We start from the raw sequence: 19,305 nt of genomic DNA, 5'->3' as shown, positions 1-19,305 counted from the left end.
CGGCTGGGTGGCTGCATCGTTTTGGTCAGCACTGGTCAGTCTTGCCCCACACGCCCTATTAACCAGTGTTTTCGTATTCCCGGCAGTTTCTCCTTGCACCGAGCACCGCCAAGCAGCACCAGAGAGGCACGAGTACATAAGGTGAGTTAAGCGGCGCCAGCCTTCCCTCAGTCAGCCTTACTGCCTTCACTTACAACACCCTCCTCCCCCATGTAGTGTCTTGTACTCGTTTATTTAGGTTTTATTATTCGTTATTTAGGACTTTTTGGGGGTTATTTATTTATTATTAGGTTTTGTTTACATCTGAGTCTGGAAACAGTTGGAGATTTAAGGAAATATTGAAAGTTCGTCAAAATGTAAACAAGCCATCAGCTGAGGTAGAGGCAGGGCGTCAGTTTTCAGCCATTCTTTGCCTTGTCTCTCACTTATTGTTAAGCTAAACATGTCACAAGCTGGAGTCATATGTCTAGCATTCATATCCGCTGATCAGATATATGCGCTATTGCCTGGTTTTGATGTCATGAAGGAATAATTGAGGTAACATGGCGGCCGGCTCCCCCACTGAGGTCGCCGCCGAGGGCCGCCATGATGGTCTGCTGCTTGTGCCAACTTGTGGGGTTCCAATATTTTTTTTTTTCTGAATGACTTTATTTGGCTTCTATAGTAAGTTTTTATGGTTTCTAAAAATATTTCGTTGCTTTTGAAGTGTTTTTCTTGCTTTAGTTAAGTAAATGTAATGAATTTGCTTTTGTTTATTGCTTAAATAAAGGTCAGTTTTAACGGTGATTATTACCCAACCCGATTTTTGTTTTTTTTTATTTGAAGCTTTAATGAAGATTTTATTGCTTCAAAAAATCGTTTATGACATTTAAAGTGTTTTGCGTTCCTGTTGAGTTAAGTATGAGGGCTTGGAATAGGCTTAAGAGCCCGTTAAATGTGGGGATTTTGTCAATTTTTGTTTTTTTATTTCTCTATTTTAGCTTTTTAACTAACTTTGCAATGCTTGAAAAAAAAAAATAGTTCAGATTTTTTAAAGTGTTTTTTTTTTTTTACCGGTGTAAAGTGAAATGGGTGCATTTCTCAGTGTTTTTAATGGTGTCAAAAGTTCCAACACCTTTTCCATATTTCATTTAATATTTTTTTACATCTACTCGGGCTGAAGATGTTTTGATATTTTGAATATTAATTAAAGTAATTGTCAAGTCAGAATTTATAGTGCATTCGAGCCTAGCTCAATTTTTTCTAGGGGTCAATTTCAAAATGAAATACGTTACCTACGTAAGCCAGCATAGCTCGCCTGTGACGTCATCAAGGATCCGGGACTCGATCGGCTCCAGTTTCTCCGCGTCAATATTTCCCGTAATTTCCATTGTTTTCCAGCTGTTTCCAAACTCAGGCAAAGGAGAAAATATAGAAAAGTGGAGGAGAAGGAAGTAGTCAGCTGAAATGGAGGAGGTGGTATAACAGGTAAATACCAAGAAGACAATGTTTAGCTTAGTTTCCCTTCCTGCCCTGCCTTTCTCTGTAATATTTGTGTTCTGGGTATTTTAAGTATGTTTTGGTTGTATTTAGGAGTGTTGCGCGTTGTTTTGAGTGTTTCTGGGATGATTAGGTGTATTTAGGATATATATTTGCTGTTATCTGTGTGTTTTGGATGAATTTAGGGTGTTTTTAGTTTGGTTTAGGATGTTTTTAGGTGTATTTTACTTCTTTTTAGTCTTGTGGGGTGTTTTGAGTATATTATAGGGTGTTTTGGGTGTGTTTGCGGTTATGTTGAGATGCTGTGAGCTTGTTTTGGGTTTATATTGGGTGTTTTAAGTGTTTTAACTGAGTTTGGGTGTGTGTGTGGTCTTTTGGGTGTATTTGAGTGCGTGTGGGGTGTATTGGGTGTGTTGTGGATGTGTTCTGTTGTATTGTGCGGTATTTTGGATATTTTAAGCATGTTTTGGGTGTGTTCGATGAGTTTTTGGGATGTTTTGAGTGTATTTGGGTGATTTTTGTGGGGAGTTTGGGGTGTTTTGAGTGTGTTTTGGGTGTTTTGAGTGTGTGGGTGTTTTGAGTGTATTTGGGTGATTTTTGTGGGGAGTTTGGGGTGTTTTGAGTGTGTTTTGGGTGTTTTGAGTGTGTGGGTGTTTTGAGTGTGGGTGTTTGGTGGGTATTTTGGGGTATTGTGGGGTGTTTTACATGGTTTTAGTATGATTTGTGTGTTTGGTTGAGTTTTTAGGTATTTTCAGTGATGTGGGGTGTTTTAAGTGTATTATGGATGATTAAAATGTGTTCTGGGGGACTTTTGGGGGTGTATTTTAGTGCTGTGAGGTGTTTTGAATGTTTTAAACATGTTCTAGGTGTGATTGGATGAGTTTTATTATATGTAGGTGTGTTTTGAGTGTGTTTCCGGATATTTTGAATGTGTTTGGTGTGTCTGGGTAAGTATGGTTGTATTTAAGGAAGTTTTGAGTGTCTTTCGGGATGTTTTGAGTGTGATTTAGGTGAGCTTTGTGTGTGTCTTGGGGTATTTTGAGTGTTTCTTGGGGTATTTTGGTCACACACACCCCCAATAACCCAATTATCGTAATATAAACACCACAACCTCACCAGATCTTTCCATAACATAATTATACAGGACAACCTTTTCAAGTCTATTATATCCACAAGGGCTTCCCACACTCCAGACACTGTGCAGGTACCCGTCAAAAAGTCTCCCTGCCTCCCCTCCCACACATCACACCACACCAACGCTGAATCTCTCTCTCTCTCTCTCTCTCTCTCTCTCTCTCTCTCTCTCTCTCTCTCTCTCTCTCTCTCTCTCTCTCTCTCTCTCTCTCTCTCTCTCTCTCTCTCTCTCTCTCTCTCCTCACGACTGTTTCTCAAAGCCATAAAGATGATTAGCAGGTTTTCAATGGTGTTTCTCCTGTTACTAATGTAGAAATGTTTTTAATGTGTCACGAACAATAAAAACGCCCTTGAAAACCTGTGTCACTTCGACTAGAATCTTTTAAAAGCATGTTTCTCCTGTTACTAATGTAGAAATGTTAATCTGTCACTAGAACCATAAAAACACTTGAAAACCTGTGCAACTATTGAGAGAGAGAGTGATTTTAGTTGAGGCTGTCCTTCGCTGGTTTGTGTTTGCTGCGGTGACATGGTGCAGCAGTGAGTGAAGTTTTTGTGTTCATAATCATGTAGCAAATGTGGAGTGGGGAAAGGGGAGTGAGGAAGTGACTATATTTATATTATTTAAATTATTATTTGATAACTTGTCAACTTTTGTGTGTGTGAGTGAGTGGGTAGCATTGGATGCATATAAAAAGATTAATTGTAAAATATTCTAAAACCTATAAATTGCAAAGCTGGATAAAAAGTTAACTGATTAATTATTATTCTCAAATTTTAGTTTCATTATTTAACCTCATGGGGGATAGAAATAGATCAAAATCATACCATAGAATAATAACAACAACAATAACAACAACAACAATTATTCCTGTACCTTACCTTTACAACAACAACAACAACTATTACAATTACTACAACAACTACATCTCCCATATCAACCATTACTTTCAGAGCTACAACTACCAGCACCACCACTACATCACAACAACACCACATACAACAATTAACCTTACGATTTTAATTCTGCTCTCTCATTTCTGTCTGGTTTTCTCTGAAGTTGCCATCCACTTGGCTGCCTCACTACACGACTGAATCTGTAGAAGGCAACCTTAAAAACCTCCCACTGCAGCATCATAATCACCAAGGCAGCGATCTGAGCAACAGTCGGGATAGACCAGACCAGCCACTGATACTTGGTAGTGTGGTTCTTCAGAATCTGTGGGAAGTACGACCCCATCCAAGCAAATGTTGTGAGCACGGTCAGGGATCTCTTGTCGGATACTGTCATGGAGGAGAGGAGGGCCAGAGGTACCAAGTTGATGTATCGGCAGGTGTTCTCAAAGCAGCCTGTGGAGTGTGAGCCCCTCTGAATGGCTGTGTAAGTGTAGACAGCCAAGTTGACTAAGAAAGGGCTGATGATTGCGAAGAGGAGCCAGTACCATCCTAAGGTCCCCATCACCACGGACATGGCCGCCACTCGCCCACCTGGCAGACAAAGACCAGTGCATAGTGATTAGACAAGTGTGTGGATACTATTTTTATTAAACTATCACTAGAATCATGAAAATACTCTTGTAAGCTACAGTAAGTTTCACTAGAGCCAGTCAAAATTGTAGAGTCCACATTTGACTATCACTGCAATCATGAAAACACCCTTGAAAACCCCAGTAACCTCCGCAAAGACTGTTAAGAATGTAACATCTTTATTAAACTATCATTAAAATTACAAAACCACCCACATCCATCCAAAGCTGGCAGATAAGTACCTTGGAACCTCCCTCCTGAAAGAGATCAAGTCACAAGAAATGGGAAATACAGAAGTAAGCAGGGAGTTGCAGAGTTTAACAAGCTTTCTGCATTAATGGGGAAAACAATGAAGAGAACCTGGCTGATCATGAGGCAAACAATACAGACACACAGAGAGCTGGAGAGACGAGGGATGACTTACTCATGTTGAGCGTCAAGGTGAAGGTGATGAGGATAATGTGCTTGGCTGGGAGGTAGCTGCCTGTCTCGTCGTAGTACTGCACCCACACGTAGCGACACACCCCATAGATGGCGTACAGACACAGGTACACCGCTGTTACTATCACGATGATGTCTGTGTGGGGAGGATATGCTTTGGTCAACACACACACACACACACACACACACACACACACACACACACACACACACACACACATTCAGAGATGGATAAAAGCTCACAGACTGCACGATGGCATTTATAGCTTAACCTAACTTAATAAATACTTGCAGAAAAAAAATGACTAAAAATATTTACAGAATATACAGAGAAAAAATATGACAAAAATACAAAAAAAAAGGAAAGAAATAGAAAAACAAATAAATGTAAGACAAGAGCAAGTAAAATTTTAAAAATACTTACAGTCAACATTAGAAACACCCTCCTCCCACCACAGCCTGACCACCAGGTAACCCTGAGGTCAACAAACACTAATTACAACATGCATCTTTTGAAAACAATAGGCACATCTTTTGAAAATTAATTTGCACACCCACGCCTTTCAAAAATTAATTAAACTATCTTTTGGAAATAAATAAATAAATATATATATATATATATATATATATATATATATATATATATATATATATATATATATATATATATATATATATATATATATATCTTTTGAAAATGACAGCAAAGAAAAGGAGACACAGGAGTAAGAGAAGAAAAGAATGGGAAAATGAGAACAGGAGGATGAAAGAAGAGAAGGAAGAAGAGAAAAAAAAAGAATAAAGAGAGAACGAGAATATGACAGCATGGAAAAGGAGATACAGGAGGAGGAGGAGGAAAAGAAGTAAAGAAACACAAAGACAATGAGAATAAGAATGTGAAGAGTATGGAGAGAAGAGAGAGAGAGAGAGAACAACATGAAGGAAGAGTAGGAAGAAAAGAAGAAAGAAGAGTAAGGAAAAGAGAAGAAAGAAAAGAAAGAAGATGAGTAGGAAGAGTAAGAAGGAAGATGAGTAAGAAGAGAGAAGAGAAAGAAAAAGAATAAAAAGAAGAAAAGAAGGAAGAAGAGAAGAAATAAGCCTACCTGGAAAACAGCTTGCGTGAGGGAGCCTGTGGAACAATAGAAGATCCTGAGGGAAGCCGTCCAACACTTGACCGTCAGGCTCTCACTCAGGATGAATCTCTTCACACTCCTGTAAACAGAACAGAACAACTCATAGGAATGATAAACTAAACAAAATTGGACTTGAAAAGGGGATAGGGAGGAACTGGTTCATAAATAGAGTTAGGTTCTAAGACTGAATGCATCTCTTCGCACTTCTGTAAAGCATCAGCAGAATATTAGTCACATTTTAAACTCATACTAAGCTGTCTACATACATACATACTAGGACATCAATAAATGCTTGTTATTAAAATCTCAAGGCATTCATTTTCCATGTCTTTTAGGACTACTACTACTACTACTACTACTACTACTACTACTACTACTACTATTACTACTACTGCTGTTAAAAAAAAAAAAAAAAAAAGACCCACTTAGGTGCCAGTAGCCCAAAATAAAAGAACCAAAAGGATTATCTAAAACAGGAGAATTTTGAATTTTCCTCTACTACTACTACTACTACTACTACTACTACTACTACTACTACTACTACTACTACTACAGGGTGCTTACCAAAATACAAGGTAATAATTTGGAATGAAGATAAGCAGGATGGTCTTAATTTTCTTCACTTCACTCCTCTGTGCCATTCTGGATAGCTCATGCCTAAGAGAATGAAAAGGAAACGAGAGATTAAATAAGTACATCAGTTAACCTTTCCCTTTAGAAATTAGGATCATACAAGTAAGATACCAACATAATTTTCAGAAACACTTACATAGAACCTCATAAAACCAATCTTACTTTATACAACAGAGTAAAAAACAGAGATCACCTTTAGCCTTACCTCACAAAATGGAAGATGTTTGTGATGATCCCAGCAAGACAGTAGATGGTGAGAGTGATGGCCCCGTGATATATTCCATTGCTATGGAGGCCCCTCATGAAATGTTTGGCAGAGCATATCAGGATCAGTACAGTGTCAATCAAAAGGCAAGCCAGAGAGATAGCAGCTATGACTTTTTCTGCCATTGTAAAGGTGGTGAGTAAATGGTGATGTGAAATAGACTGACCGACTGTTTTGTGGATCTAATGACTAATGGTGCACAACAGGACTGATTGACTGACAGATGGTAAGCAATGGGACTTGACTGACTGACTGACTGTTTTACGGGGTAATTGATTGACTAATGGTGTGCTATGGGACTAAATGACTGACTGACTGATTTAACTGGGTAAATGACTGACTGATAGTAAGTAATGGGACTTGACTGGCTGATTGACTGCTTTAATGGGCAAACTGCCTGACAAATGTTATGTCATGGGACAAACTGACTGATTAATGCTGTTTTGGGATTTGATGGGTGCTGAGAAAGGGACTGACTGACTGACTGACTGACTGACTGATGTGAGTGAAAAGTGACATGTTTTACTAAGGAGCCTGATTGACTGATATGCCTAGGGTACTGGTTCACTGACTGACTGACTGATAGTTAATGGGGGAGGGGTTTGCTTGCAGGTTTTTTTTGCAGTGTCTTGTTTAACTTAGTGTTTCTCTCCTTTCTTTGTCTCTTTTATTTTTTTCCTTCCTTTTTCTTCTTTTTATTAGATATACACTGGTGTTTTTTGCATCCTTTCTTTGGTTCTCTAATTCATTGGATATCTTAGTTATCAATTTTTTTCTCTCACAGTTATCATCATGTTTCTTATTATGTCATCACTGTCTTAAATTTCACTGCTTCTCTTTTTTTTTTTTTTTTTTTTTTTTTTTCAAATTGATTTCTTGGCTTTTCTCTTCAGTGAACGGTTATGTGGTGGAAGGCAGGAGTGAACAGTGTGGTAGCCCTCCCTTCCCTCACTGTAATATAAAAGGTAAAGGTAGTAGTAATATTACCATGACACCTAAACACTAATGAACTGATAATTAATATGGTCCTTTCTGTTATTGAGGGAAAAAGATAAGAAGAATTAAAAAACTGGCTAAACACACATGCATTGCTATCAAATTATAAGTGTGTGCCTAAAGAAATGACACAAAACATTTAGGTGATAGTAAAACACATGCATACACACACATTAACATAGGCGACCTTCTAGTGCCAATGGAAAGAAAAAAAAAATCAAGGAATTATGATGCCAAACACACACACAGACCACAGTACTATTAGCTATAAAAAGTCTTCTCTGTTACTGAAAGAATTAAGGAATTAAGATAACAGCAAAACACAAATGAATTTTTATCAAATATATATATGTTCCAATTTAGAGAAAAAAAGATTGAAACAGTAGGATGACAGCAACACACACACACACACACACACACACACACACACACACACACACACACACACACACAGATCATCAGTAAACACAGGAATAGTCTTCACATATTTAAACAAGAAATGGTAAAAAACACAATAACATCTTTTACATGATTCACACTGAAATAAATAGCATACAGAGGAAGCTCGTATACACACACACACACACACACACACACAAAGCACTGGCTCTATCTAATAAATGCCTTATCTCAAGAGAATTATCAGTCTTATCAGTACTGTTGTAGAGCATTATCTGAAGGAGTTGTAAAAAAGGTGGAAAGAAAATATAAGAAAAATGGTTAAGAGAAGATATAACTAAGATTCTGGACCTACAGCTTACAGTTTCTGAATAGATATTTTGGAGTATATGGAGATGCAGCTTAATATATATAAGACTATGAGAAAAGGAGATGAATAAGAAAACACTTGATTTTTGTACTAAGTTTCTGAGTAGATATTTTTTGATGTAAAGTTTCATTTCAGTGTGATGAATTATACAGAAAAAAAGAGAGAGAAAATATATTATAAGAGAAAAGGCTAAAATTTTGAACTACTAAATTAATTGAATATATATTTTCAGATACAAAGTTTTTATTTTTACATGGAAAGAGAAAAGGAAGAATTAGGAAGTTATTATTATTATTATTTTTTTATTTATTTATTTTTTTTTTTTTCTTTTTTTTGTGTGTAGGAGGAATTCTGGCCTTGGGCAACAAAAAGTTATAAAAGTCCCAGTGAAGGTGTCAGTCCCCAGAGAGCATAGTCAAAAAAGGATTATCCAGAATTTGAGAAGCATCTTGAGTGGTCAGTTAGAATCCCTAAATATATATTTTCAGATACAGATTAGCATTTATTATACATAGAAATTTATTTTAATAGAAAGAAGTGGAGAGAGACAGAGAGAGAGATACAAGTAAATTAGAATTTCTGAATACAGTATATATTTTCAGATACAACTTTGCATCTCACAACTACCTGCCTGCTTCAGTATTTCCTCCTTCCTATGACTTGAACTCTGTCAAGAGGGAGGTCACAAGACACTCATCCTCTAGCTTTAGATAAACTTTTTTTTTTTTGTGATTGGCAACCTCAGTGGGCCCTTTTTTTTAATTTTCTTTCTCTATTGCTTTTGAAATGCCCCTCTTACATACATAAGAAAAAAAAAATATCCAGACTTGTAATGCATGAACAGCCACAGCAACACACACACACACACACACACACACACACACACACACACACACACACACACACACACACAGCCATGTATTGTTGTTTCTTGTGCTTTTATCAAGATAAGCCTCCTATCACATTCAGTTCCTGGTATCTCCTTTGCCCCTCCCACTACACTACACTTGAATACCCATCCTGTCTAAACAACATAGGCAACAATGATAATATTAACTTATCTCTCACTCCTGGTTAATTTTATTTCTTTCTTTACTCTCAATTGTTAAACAGACCATACTGACTTTTCTTCTCACTTCAGGTTTTATTTCTTTATTTTCTTTCATTTCCTAACGAGAGACAATATTAACTTTTCTCACTTCATGCTATTCTTATTTCTCTGTTTAGGTAGTTTAATTTGCTAAACAGAGAGGAAAAAGAGGAAGAGGAGGCTTTCTTGAAAATGTTTTGATAAATTTTGGGGTTTTTAACGTTGAGAAAATATACAGTAACTTCAATGTTTTCACCATAACATCAATTAAGTTTTAATTTTCCACTTTCTTTCCTTTGTAGAATTTAAAGAAAAGAACAGAAAGGGTGAGGAACAGGTAAAGTTCTTGGAAATCATTCGACAAGTTTAGAGGATAAGTTTCCATGACAAAAATGTACGATAACTCTTTTTCCAGCATCACTTCACCTTCCTTTAATTCTCCACACTTATTTTCCTTTGCATAATAAAAAAATAAAATAAATAAATAAATAAATAAAAAATAAATAATACAAAGATTGAGTGCTTGAAAAACATTTTTGACAAGTTTTGAGCTAAATATTAATGACAAAACCACAGTAACTTTTTTCATCATTATGTCACCTCATTTAAATTCTCAACACTTGATTTCACTGGTATAAAAAACACAGAAAAGGAAGAGGAGGAGGAGGAGGAGGAAGATGAAGATGCCTTAAGAATTGTTTCTGCTAAGTTTAAGGACAAAATCCACCTAAACTCCTATTTTTCAGCATCATATCAACCCATTCCAGTTCCTTATACTTTCTCACGTTGTCCAAATATCAAAAGGGCAACAGAGGAGGAGGAAGAGGAGAACTTTTGAATACGTATGAAATGCACAAGGATACAAACAAACTGCTGGTGAAGTGATAGCAAAAGAGAGAAAGATTGTGCTCTGATATCTTAAGCCACTAGCAGATAATTGAGATAAGAACTGGTGTAACTAGAAAAGCTAAGAAAAGAAAAATAGTAGTAAAAAATAATAATAGTAATAAAAAGAAAATAAATAAAGATTTCATACATTTTAGAAGCAATGTTATGGAGTTAACATAAACTTCCATTACATACTAAAGAAGACAAAAAAAAAAAAAAATACTAACAAAAAATAAATAAATAAATAAAAACTTCACACATAGAAGCAACACTATGGAGCTTCCATTAAATACAGCAGAAAACTAAAGAAATTAATCAGTCTATTTGTATACCAGGCTGGCAATCCCACATGCAGTGACCAAGACAAAGCACACACACACACACACACACACACACACACACACACACACATCATTCATACTCTTACCCCCACTGATAAATAAACAAACATTTACACTCCTAAAGATTTACCACACATTAAAGAAGCAAGGAACATCACAGACACAATATCAAGGTTACCGTTACACTGATATGCACTGAATCTTTAGTGGTGTGTTCGTACTCTCCAGTAAATGTCTGTTGTTTATCTGAAGGCAGAAACTGAGGGACCAACACTGCAATATTCAAGTCTTCAAGGGACTTATGATAAAGTAATAAAGATATAGTGATAAAAATGTGCCAGAAGTAAAGAGCTGTTATTTCTTTCTCTGCTATCTTATTCATCTATTCATTATGCAGAGGTGTAGTAGTGTGATCCACGAGACTCTCTTTCCAGCCAGGATCATAAGAACATAGACATAAGGGAAGCAGCTAGAAGCCATCAGGCCTACACATGGCAGTCTCTGTATGAAATATGCCTACCTATTTCCACCTATCATCCCCATCCACAAATCTGTCTAACCTTCTCTTAAAGCTCCCTAATGACTCAGCACTAACGACGACTCCATTCCATTTGCCTACCACTCTGGGTCAACAGGGATAAAAGCATGAATAAATGTGTGTGTGTGTGTGTGGTGTCTTGTCTGGGCCACCCTGTGTGAGATTGCCAGCCTGGTATACAAGTAAATAGATGCATTCATTATGCCACATCTAAAGGGTAGACAGGGAAAGCATTCAGTGTTCTCATTTATTTCATTATCCTCTTTGCTGACACAAATGAGTGGAGTTTCTGACATTCTTGGTTTAATGGGAATATTGAGAAGAGCAGTATACCATAAGAAAATTTGCAAATGTATACCATAATTCAGGGATTTTTTAATTTTTTTTATTTTGGCTTATTTTGTTTAATAATTCTATTTTGTTTTACTTATTTATTTGCTTATTAAGATTCTGCCTTACTTTATTTACTCACTTTATTTTATTTGTTTATTAAGATTCTGCCTTATTTTAATTACTCATTTTATTTTATTTGCTTATTATGATTCTGGGCTATTCTACTGAATCATTTAGCTTTATTTTACTTATTTAATTGCTTATTTTTACCCATCTACCCATGGTCTGTTCCTGAGAACTTCTCCAGGAGTGGGATCAAGTTAACTGTCTGCCTTCCAATGAATATCTTCTTCTGACTTTTCATGAATACTTAAAACCAGGAAGATTCTTTCTCTGGATGTAATTTATTGGACATATCCATTTTATATACTGTAATTATGTGCTTTAATACTAATATCATTCTTTAGTAATTCTATTTATCATCAATTTCATCATCAGTCACTTTACTTAATGGCCTTAGTAGCAGTTTCAGTGATATCTACAGCTGCATGTCTTTCAATTATGTGGACCAACAACAATAACAATAATGATAATAACCTAAATAATAATAATAATAATAATAATAATAATAATAATAATAATAATAATAATAATAATAATAAAGGAAAGGGAAAAAATGAGAAGAAATAGGAAAGGAAAGAACAAAAGTGAATGAAAAGAAGGAAAGGAAAGAAAGTTAATGAGGAGAAGAGAAATGAAGAGAAAATGGTTGACAGGAGATAAAGGAATGAAAAGAATGAGGAGACAAGACAACAATAATAATGGGTTACAATTAAGTTAAATTTTGAGCTAGACAGACAGCACTAGGCTCAGAGTGGCAAAATGAGCTGGGAGGGACAGAACTGACCTATCAATGGAAGAATTAGACTACAAAAGGGTAGAACTGGCCCAGAAAAGCATAGAATAGGACTAGGAATGGACAGAATTTGAGAAGGGAAGAATTAAGCTTGAAAAGTAAAAACTGACCAAGGAAAGATGAAATTAGACTAGAAAGGGCAGGATTGGGCTAGAAAACTATGAAATATGCTTCAAAAATACATAAATGGGCTGGGGAAACTATGAATAACACTAAAAAGAAGAATTAGACCAGAATCTGATAAAATTAAAATATAAATATGGCAGAACTGTCCCCACAAAAGAATTAACCATTAACCATTAGAAGAGGGCAGGATTGATCTAGATAAACTGCAAGACTATAAAAAAAAAAGAAAGAAAAGTAAGGACCGGACTAAAAAAAACAGGGTAGAAATGGGCAAGAAAAAAGTGAAGAAAAACTAAAACAGGACTAGGAATGGTCAGGATTGTGATAGAAAACTGCAGAAAAGCAAGAATTCTATTAGAAAATGGCAGAATTGGACTACAAAAGGCAGAATTAGAGCAGAAAACTAAGAATTAGACTAAAAAGATAGAACAGATAGAAAAAGAGATAATAACAACAGAAAACGGAAGAACTGTTGTAAAAAAAAGTTATATTAAAAAATCGAAGAAATGGTGCAGAAAAGGAAGAATTAGACTGGAAAAGGCCATAATTAGGCTAGAAAAGCAAGAATTAAGGTAAAAAACTAAAGAATTATCCTACAAAAAGAATTATAGTAGAAAAGACAAAGGTGAGCAGAAAAAGGGCAAAATTAGGCCAGAAAATAAAGGATTACACCAGAAAAGGGCGAAGGTGAAAGAGAAAAGAGCAGAATTAGACAAAAAAACAAAAATATTAATAGAAAAGAGCAAAAGTGGATAAGAAAAGGAAAGAAATAAGACAGCAAACAAAAAATTATACTAGGAAAGGGCAAAAATAGGAGAGAAAAGGGACAAAATTGAGCCAGAAAACAAAGAATTATACCAGAAAGGAAAAAAAATAGAGAAAAGCCCAAACTTAACTAAATAACAGAAAATACACTAGAAAAGACCAAAAAAGGAAAAGAAAAGGATAGAATTGCACCAAATAAACAAAAAATTATACCAGGAAAAAACAGATGGGAAAGAAAAGGACAGAAATTAACTAAAAAAAAAAAATAATAATAATAAAAAACAATTATCCTACAATATACTAGTAAACTTCAGCAGAGGCTAGGAAGGTGCAGGGGTGGTGTCCTTGAAGGTAATAATCTCAATAATGATGTCCACCACAGCTCGGAGGATGAGGGGGGAGAAGCCGTGTGTCATGAGGGTGAGGGGGGTGTCTCGGCTCTCCACCTCCCTCACTATGTGCTCCAGAACGTCCCTGTAGGGTGAGAGAGAGGTGATAGTAGTGGTGGTGGTGGTGGTGGAAAGGATAGGGTGAAGGGAGGGATATTAAGATGAAGGATTAGAGGGAAGGTAAAGATGAAAGGAAAAGAAAGGGGGAAAATAGAGAAAAAGAAGGATTTAAAAGAATGAAGGGAAAGAGATAAAGCTGAAAGGATACAATAAGATACAAGATATGCAACTCCAATCCATAAAATAAATAAATAAAATAAATAAATAAAAAGGTAAATAGGTATATATACAACAAAGGTAATAAATAACAAAAGTAAACAATAAAAAAAAAATATATATATAAGCAAAACACATCCATAAAGTAAGATACAATACACTTAACACCCATAAAATAAAAATAAATAAATAAATAAGCATAAATAAATAAATAAATAAATAAGTGACAAAATAATAAAAACAATAGAAACACAAAAAAGTATACAAAGCAAAACAAAACACACATAAGATACAATGTCAAACACACACACACACACACACACACACACACACACACACACACATGAACATTAAATAAGGAAACAGGCATATAAATAGAAATAAAATAAAATAAATAAGTCATAAAAACATGCAACAAAAATAATAGCAATAAAAAAAAGAAAAGAAATCAAAACACACACTTAAAATAATACAACTTCCATCAAATAAAATAATAAATAAACAGGCAAAAATAACAAAAATAAATAACAATAAAAATAAACAAAATACACATAAAAGACACAAAAAACACTTTAAAACATCACCCAACAAAAACACAAGCAGATAAACAAACAAACAAATAAACACACACACACACACACACACACACACACACACACACACACACACACACACACACACACACACACACAGCAGTAAGAGCAGCCACCATTCAGCCTCACTCCTTCCCAATGCGCATCAGTCTATCACACACCAATCAATTCCTAACACACACTTACTTGATCATGCTGGCCTGTCCCTCAAACTGCTCCCAGCCGCCCCGAGCCCCCACCACCTCCCTGCTTATCTCCCTCAGGTGCAGGTTACGGGATGCCAGGTAAAAATAGTCCTCTGCCAACTGTGCTGCCTCCGCTAGAGAGAGAGAGAGAGAGAATTTTTAAACCCTGTTAGGCAAAATTTTTCCCCCTAAATTTTTATTCTTGTAAGGAGGAAATTAATAACTATGAAGAAAAAATATACAGTACAACAAGAACAATTACAAGTAAATCCACAGTCATTAGAAGAATAAGGCTGAGAAAAGTAAGAAAAATAAAGAATATAAAAAAAAGAATAAGAAATAAAAACAAAAAATTATACAGCAGAACAAAAACAGTCACAACAATAACAACAACCAGTCATTACAAGAGCAAAGGTGAATGGTTGAAAAAATGAACATGAAAAGAACAAAAAAAATAAATAAATAAAGCAGAACAAGCAATAGGAAAAATGCAGAACAAGAACAATAAAAAAAAAAGACCAAGAAATAAGGAAAATTATACACATCAAGAAAAAAATAAAGATAAGGCAAAAAATAAACAATAACAGGAAAACTAGGAAGAAAATTATATAGTACTGGAACAATCACAAGGGGAACCACTGCCACTCACTCTCAGTAAGTTTGGTGAAGGAGGAGATGACAGCAGACTTTGGAGTGAGTTTCTTGATGCCATTCTTAGCCAGTGTTTGCCTCAGATCTTTGCCCTTCTCCTTACTTAGCCTCAGCAGGGACAGCAACATGGTCTGGCTGCAAACACACATATAGTAGTAGTAGCAGCAGTAATAGTAATAGTAGCAGTAGTAATAGTAATATTACTGATGTGTGCTGGACAGTGTATATTAAACTGATAATTTTTTGGTATTTACTTCACTAAAATTAAATACATCAACAGTCTCTGGATATTTATTCATATGTACATTACTTTCCAATCACCTAATTTACAATAGTAACTTGTGTTTTATGTCATAGAAATTCAACACATTATATTCATGTTAGCAAATAAGCATGAGTGTCCCTTTCCACCAGGGGCTGATGGGGCTAAGTGTGTGTGTGTGTGTGTGTGTGTGTGTGTGTGTGTGTGTGTGTGTGTGTGTGTGTGTGTGTGTGTGTGTGTGTTATCTGGACCATTCTGTAAGGAAATGCTAGCCTGGTATGTACTGTATATAATATATATATATATATATATATATATATATATATATATATATATATATATATATATATATATATATATATATATATATATATATATATATATTTATTTATTTATTTTTTTATTTTTATTTTTTTTTAAGGGCACTGGGCTATAGTAAGAGAAAGGAAGCAAAATAAATAAATAAATGCCCACTTATGTACCAAAAGAGAACAGCTAGACAGACAGAAATCCTACATCAGGCTACTACATCTGCAGCAACAATGTACATCAGTTCCTGTAAAGTGTCTCTCACCTCAAGCACTCTGGTGGTGACACTCTCCTCTGCAGCTCCTCCTGTGTGACTGTCAACCTCTGCCCCTCTCGCCCCACAGCCAGGAGAGGTGGCACCCAGAACTCCAGCTCTGCAACACACACCACACTGAATACTGGCTCTGCACCACTAGGCGCATTCACGTAGGGCTAGGTTAGGTGAAGTTAGGTAAGATAAGGTTAGGTTAGTCAGATAAGCAATCAGTACAAAGATACAGAAGGAAACAGGTAAGCAAGGCATGATAAGGCTAGATTAGGTTAGCTTGGATTAAGTTAGGTAAGGTTAAGTTACGTTGGGTTAGGTTAGTAAAGCAAGCAATCAGTACAAAGCTAATCACCTGAGCTGGCCGCCTCTTCGCTCTCCTGGCCCTCCTCTGCCACCCGGGAGTCGTCCTGAATGATGTGCACTATCTCCTCCTCATTCGCTATGCCGCCACAGCTCAGGATCTCCTCGTGAATCTCGTCGCTGTGCTCCACGCCGGCCATCCTCTGAATATTTCCCACTTGTTTCTTGCACAGCCTCTGAGATTTTTAGTTGGCTCTGTCTGCCTTGTCACTTAATTTGCTGGACTCTCTCTCTCTCTCTCTCTCTCTCTCTCTCTCTCTCTCTCTCTCAGCGCAATTTTTTTTTATTTTTAAGGTCCAAGTAACTCCCTCCGTCACCTCTATTTCTTCTTTCTTGTTACTTCATTTACCGCTTACTTTCTGTAGTGTATGATATTTTAAGTTCCAAGTAACTTCTGCACAGCCGCCACTACTTCTCGATCCTTCTCGCTTTTTTATCATTTAATTCACAGTTTCTTTTCCTTAGTGCAGAGCGTTTGAAGAGCCAGGCACAGGCAGCTCGACAGGGCGCTGCGCGGGTGTAAACAAACACACGTGTTCTCCTCGGACTGACAAATCAACATACACAAAGACAAAAGTTATTTCTCATGAGGTCTGCGATGATCCCCTTGGATAATATGTGCCCTGGTGATGTCCCGTGCGGCAATCACAGGCTAGGTAGTCGCCCCGACTTCTTTAGCAAGGCACAGGTGAGGCGGATGATTGCAGGTTGAAATGAGGGGTGGACACCCCCCGCCACCAGCAGGGTGAACAGGTCAAAGGTGTTTACACCCAGGGCCAAAACTGTTCTTTTTAACTTACACATTTACATGTGTAAGTTCATATGAACCCAAATAATGTATTTTTGGTAAACCAGGATGACCAGCAAAACAATTTATAATCTTCAGTCTTGCCAATAAGTAATTACCAAATCTTTGATGGCCTTCGAGCCCATAACCAAGTGCATAATTGGCCCTCGAAAGGATTTGAGTTTGACATCCCTGCCCTAGACGGACCGCAGTCACTCCGGGGCAAGACAGATAAAATATAAAAAAATCGCTAGCGGCGTTATAATAAATTTCTGAGGGATATATATTGGAGGCAGCTCATAAAAAAAAAAAAAAAAAAAAAAAACGGCGGTCCCATATAAAGATGGGCTAATAAGCTGATGAAGAGAAAGATGATGAGGTTGAAAATACTCAGAATAAAAGGCTCTGTCTGATAAGAGGTAAGAATCGCCGCTGTTCCACGGGCAAGAATAGTAATAAATACCCGGATTACAGGGCATTTGTTTCTTCGTGCCGTAGTGATCAGTGGTGAAACTACGTGGGGGGGCACATACCCCCCCCCACCCATTTTAGGGCTGTGCCCGATCATGTGTCTCCCACTTCAGAGCCCCCCCTCCTCTTTTGAATAACTTTGGTGACATAATGATAAAAAAAAAAAAAATAGTGTTAAAAAATCATATTCATGAATGGGTCTATGATAATGTGATCATGCAAAAAATGTGGACAGGATAACAGACACTTAACTAACACCTATTTAGTATAAGATTAAGGAACACATAGCATGGTTGTTGTTTAATTATAACCTGAAGTTGAAACTACAGTCCGAACGTTTGTATTCCAGCGAGTAATGATGCGTGAGATCAATGAAGTCTGTCGCGCTTACGAACACAACAGCTGCGGCAGGATTGCAAGGGTGATCTTCGTTGATTATCTATACTGTAGTTCTTATATGGTTATCAATATATGATATTGTTTACTATAACAGTTATATTATTACTAATGTTCGATAAGTTAGAAGCTTCTAATTTAGCGTCATGGCTGAACAGTTGATACCATGCACGTGTGTGTGAGTATTGGGTACTTTACTAGACCTGGCCTAAGTGGGATTCTGGGCACGTGTAGGACAAGAATATAATGATGCTCTTAACGCTTTGACAAAAATATGGGTTAGTGAGTGACAAATGAGCGTACAGATCACTAAAACGAGGGTGCATTATGCCTAGTAAGATAGTTGACCAGTGTGTGTGTGTGTGTATGTGTGTGCACTCTTTCTCTTATACACTCGCACACACTCCCACTCTACCACAACTTCTAATGTTCTACTGAACATAAAAAAAAAAAAAAATGTGGGGGTTATTTGTCTTCCTATCCACCCCCTCGCCTCCGAATGGCTCCCATGCGACCATCTGTTCCAAAATCGCTGTCAGAAGCAGATTTATTTATTTATTTTTTTCGAAAAAATCTCAAAATATTTGAAATCCTTTCAAAAGTGCAATAAAACGTGTGTCTTTTGTTTTACAATGTATTACACAGTTTTTTGCCATCAGGAAATGAACCAGTAAAGTTAATATATATATATATATATATATATATATATATATATATATATATATATATATATATATATATATATATATATATATATATATATATATATATATTTTTTTTTTTTTTTTTTTTTTTTTACCATAAGAGACTTTGTTGAAAATGGCTGGATAGAAATCACTGTGACATCAAGACTTCTTTTTGATATTACACTCTAAAACTGGGCGGTTGGACAGGTGAAATTAGCAAGCAGTCATTTTTCTTAATAATAATAATAATAATAATAATAATAATAATAATAATAATAATAATAATAATAATAATAAT

General features: G+C 36.1%; 1 protein-coding gene and 1 long non-coding RNA gene across 4 annotated transcripts in view; one reads left to right on the top strand and one right to left on the bottom strand.

Annotated features, from left to right (window-relative positions):
- The window catches only part of LOC135094505 (uncharacterized), a 6,189-nt gene extending 171 nt beyond the window's left edge, over positions 1 to 6,018 (top strand). The window contains exons 1-2 of the long non-coding RNA XR_010263854.1: positions 1 to 141; positions 5,286 to 6,018. The exon at positions 1 to 141 is cut by the window's left edge and continues 171 nt beyond it. This is a non-coding gene — a long non-coding RNA (uncharacterized LOC135094505). The remainder of the gene's footprint in view (positions 142 to 5,285) is intronic.
- On the bottom strand, positions 3,371 to 17,992 carry LOC135094504 (transcription factor aptf-1-like). 3 transcript variants are annotated; one of them, XM_063994659.1, is made up of 7 exons: positions 10,253 to 10,372; positions 6,553 to 7,563; positions 6,279 to 6,371; positions 5,685 to 5,793; positions 5,006 to 5,057; positions 4,565 to 4,717; positions 3,371 to 4,101 (listed from the first exon to the last, which is right to left on the bottom strand). In XM_063994659.1, exons 2-7 carry the CDS (start codon positions 6,735 to 6,737, stop codon positions 3,626 to 3,628), a joined length of 1,068 nt encoding a protein of 355 aa, XP_063850729.1. In that variant the 5' UTR covers positions 6,738 to 7,563; positions 10,253 to 10,372; the 3' UTR covers positions 3,371 to 3,625. The 3 variants fall into 3 exon arrangements, with proteins under 3 accessions (XP_063850729.1, XP_063850728.1, XP_063850730.1); XM_063994658.1 differs by having other exon boundaries at positions 10,245 to 10,367; XM_063994660.1 differs by lacking the exons at positions 3,371 to 4,101; positions 4,565 to 4,717; positions 5,006 to 5,057; ... (1 more) ...; positions 6,279 to 6,371; positions 10,253 to 10,372 and adding exons at positions 13,669 to 13,848; positions 14,819 to 14,951; positions 15,467 to 15,603; positions 16,305 to 16,413; positions 16,660 to 17,992 and having other exon boundaries at positions 7,445 to 7,563.
- Between the last annotated feature and the right edge of the window lie 1,313 nt (positions 17,993 to 19,305).

This window comes from Scylla paramamosain, chromosome 45 (assembly GCF_035594125.1).
Source record: "Scylla paramamosain isolate STU-SP2022 chromosome 45, ASM3559412v1, whole genome shotgun sequence".
Lineage (NCBI taxonomy): Eukaryota > Metazoa > Arthropoda > Malacostraca > Decapoda > Portunidae > Scylla > Scylla paramamosain.
This window is presented reverse-complemented; position numbering and strand designations above follow the sequence as displayed.

Bases quoted from the DNA above. Each gene is read 5' to 3' on its own strand.
- LOC135094504 (XM_063994659.1), bottom strand. From the start codon at position 6,737: ATGGCAGAAAAAGTCATAGCTGCTATCTCTCTGGCTTGCCTTTTGATT. The intron at 6,372-6,552 runs GTAAGGCTAAAG...TCATTCTCTTAG, and splicing joins AACATCTTCCATTTTGTGAG to GCATGAGCTATCCAGAATGG. The intron at 4,718-5,005 runs GTAAGTATTTTT...CTCCCCACACAG, and splicing joins GGGTGTTTCTAATGTTGACT to ACATCATCGTGATAGTAACA.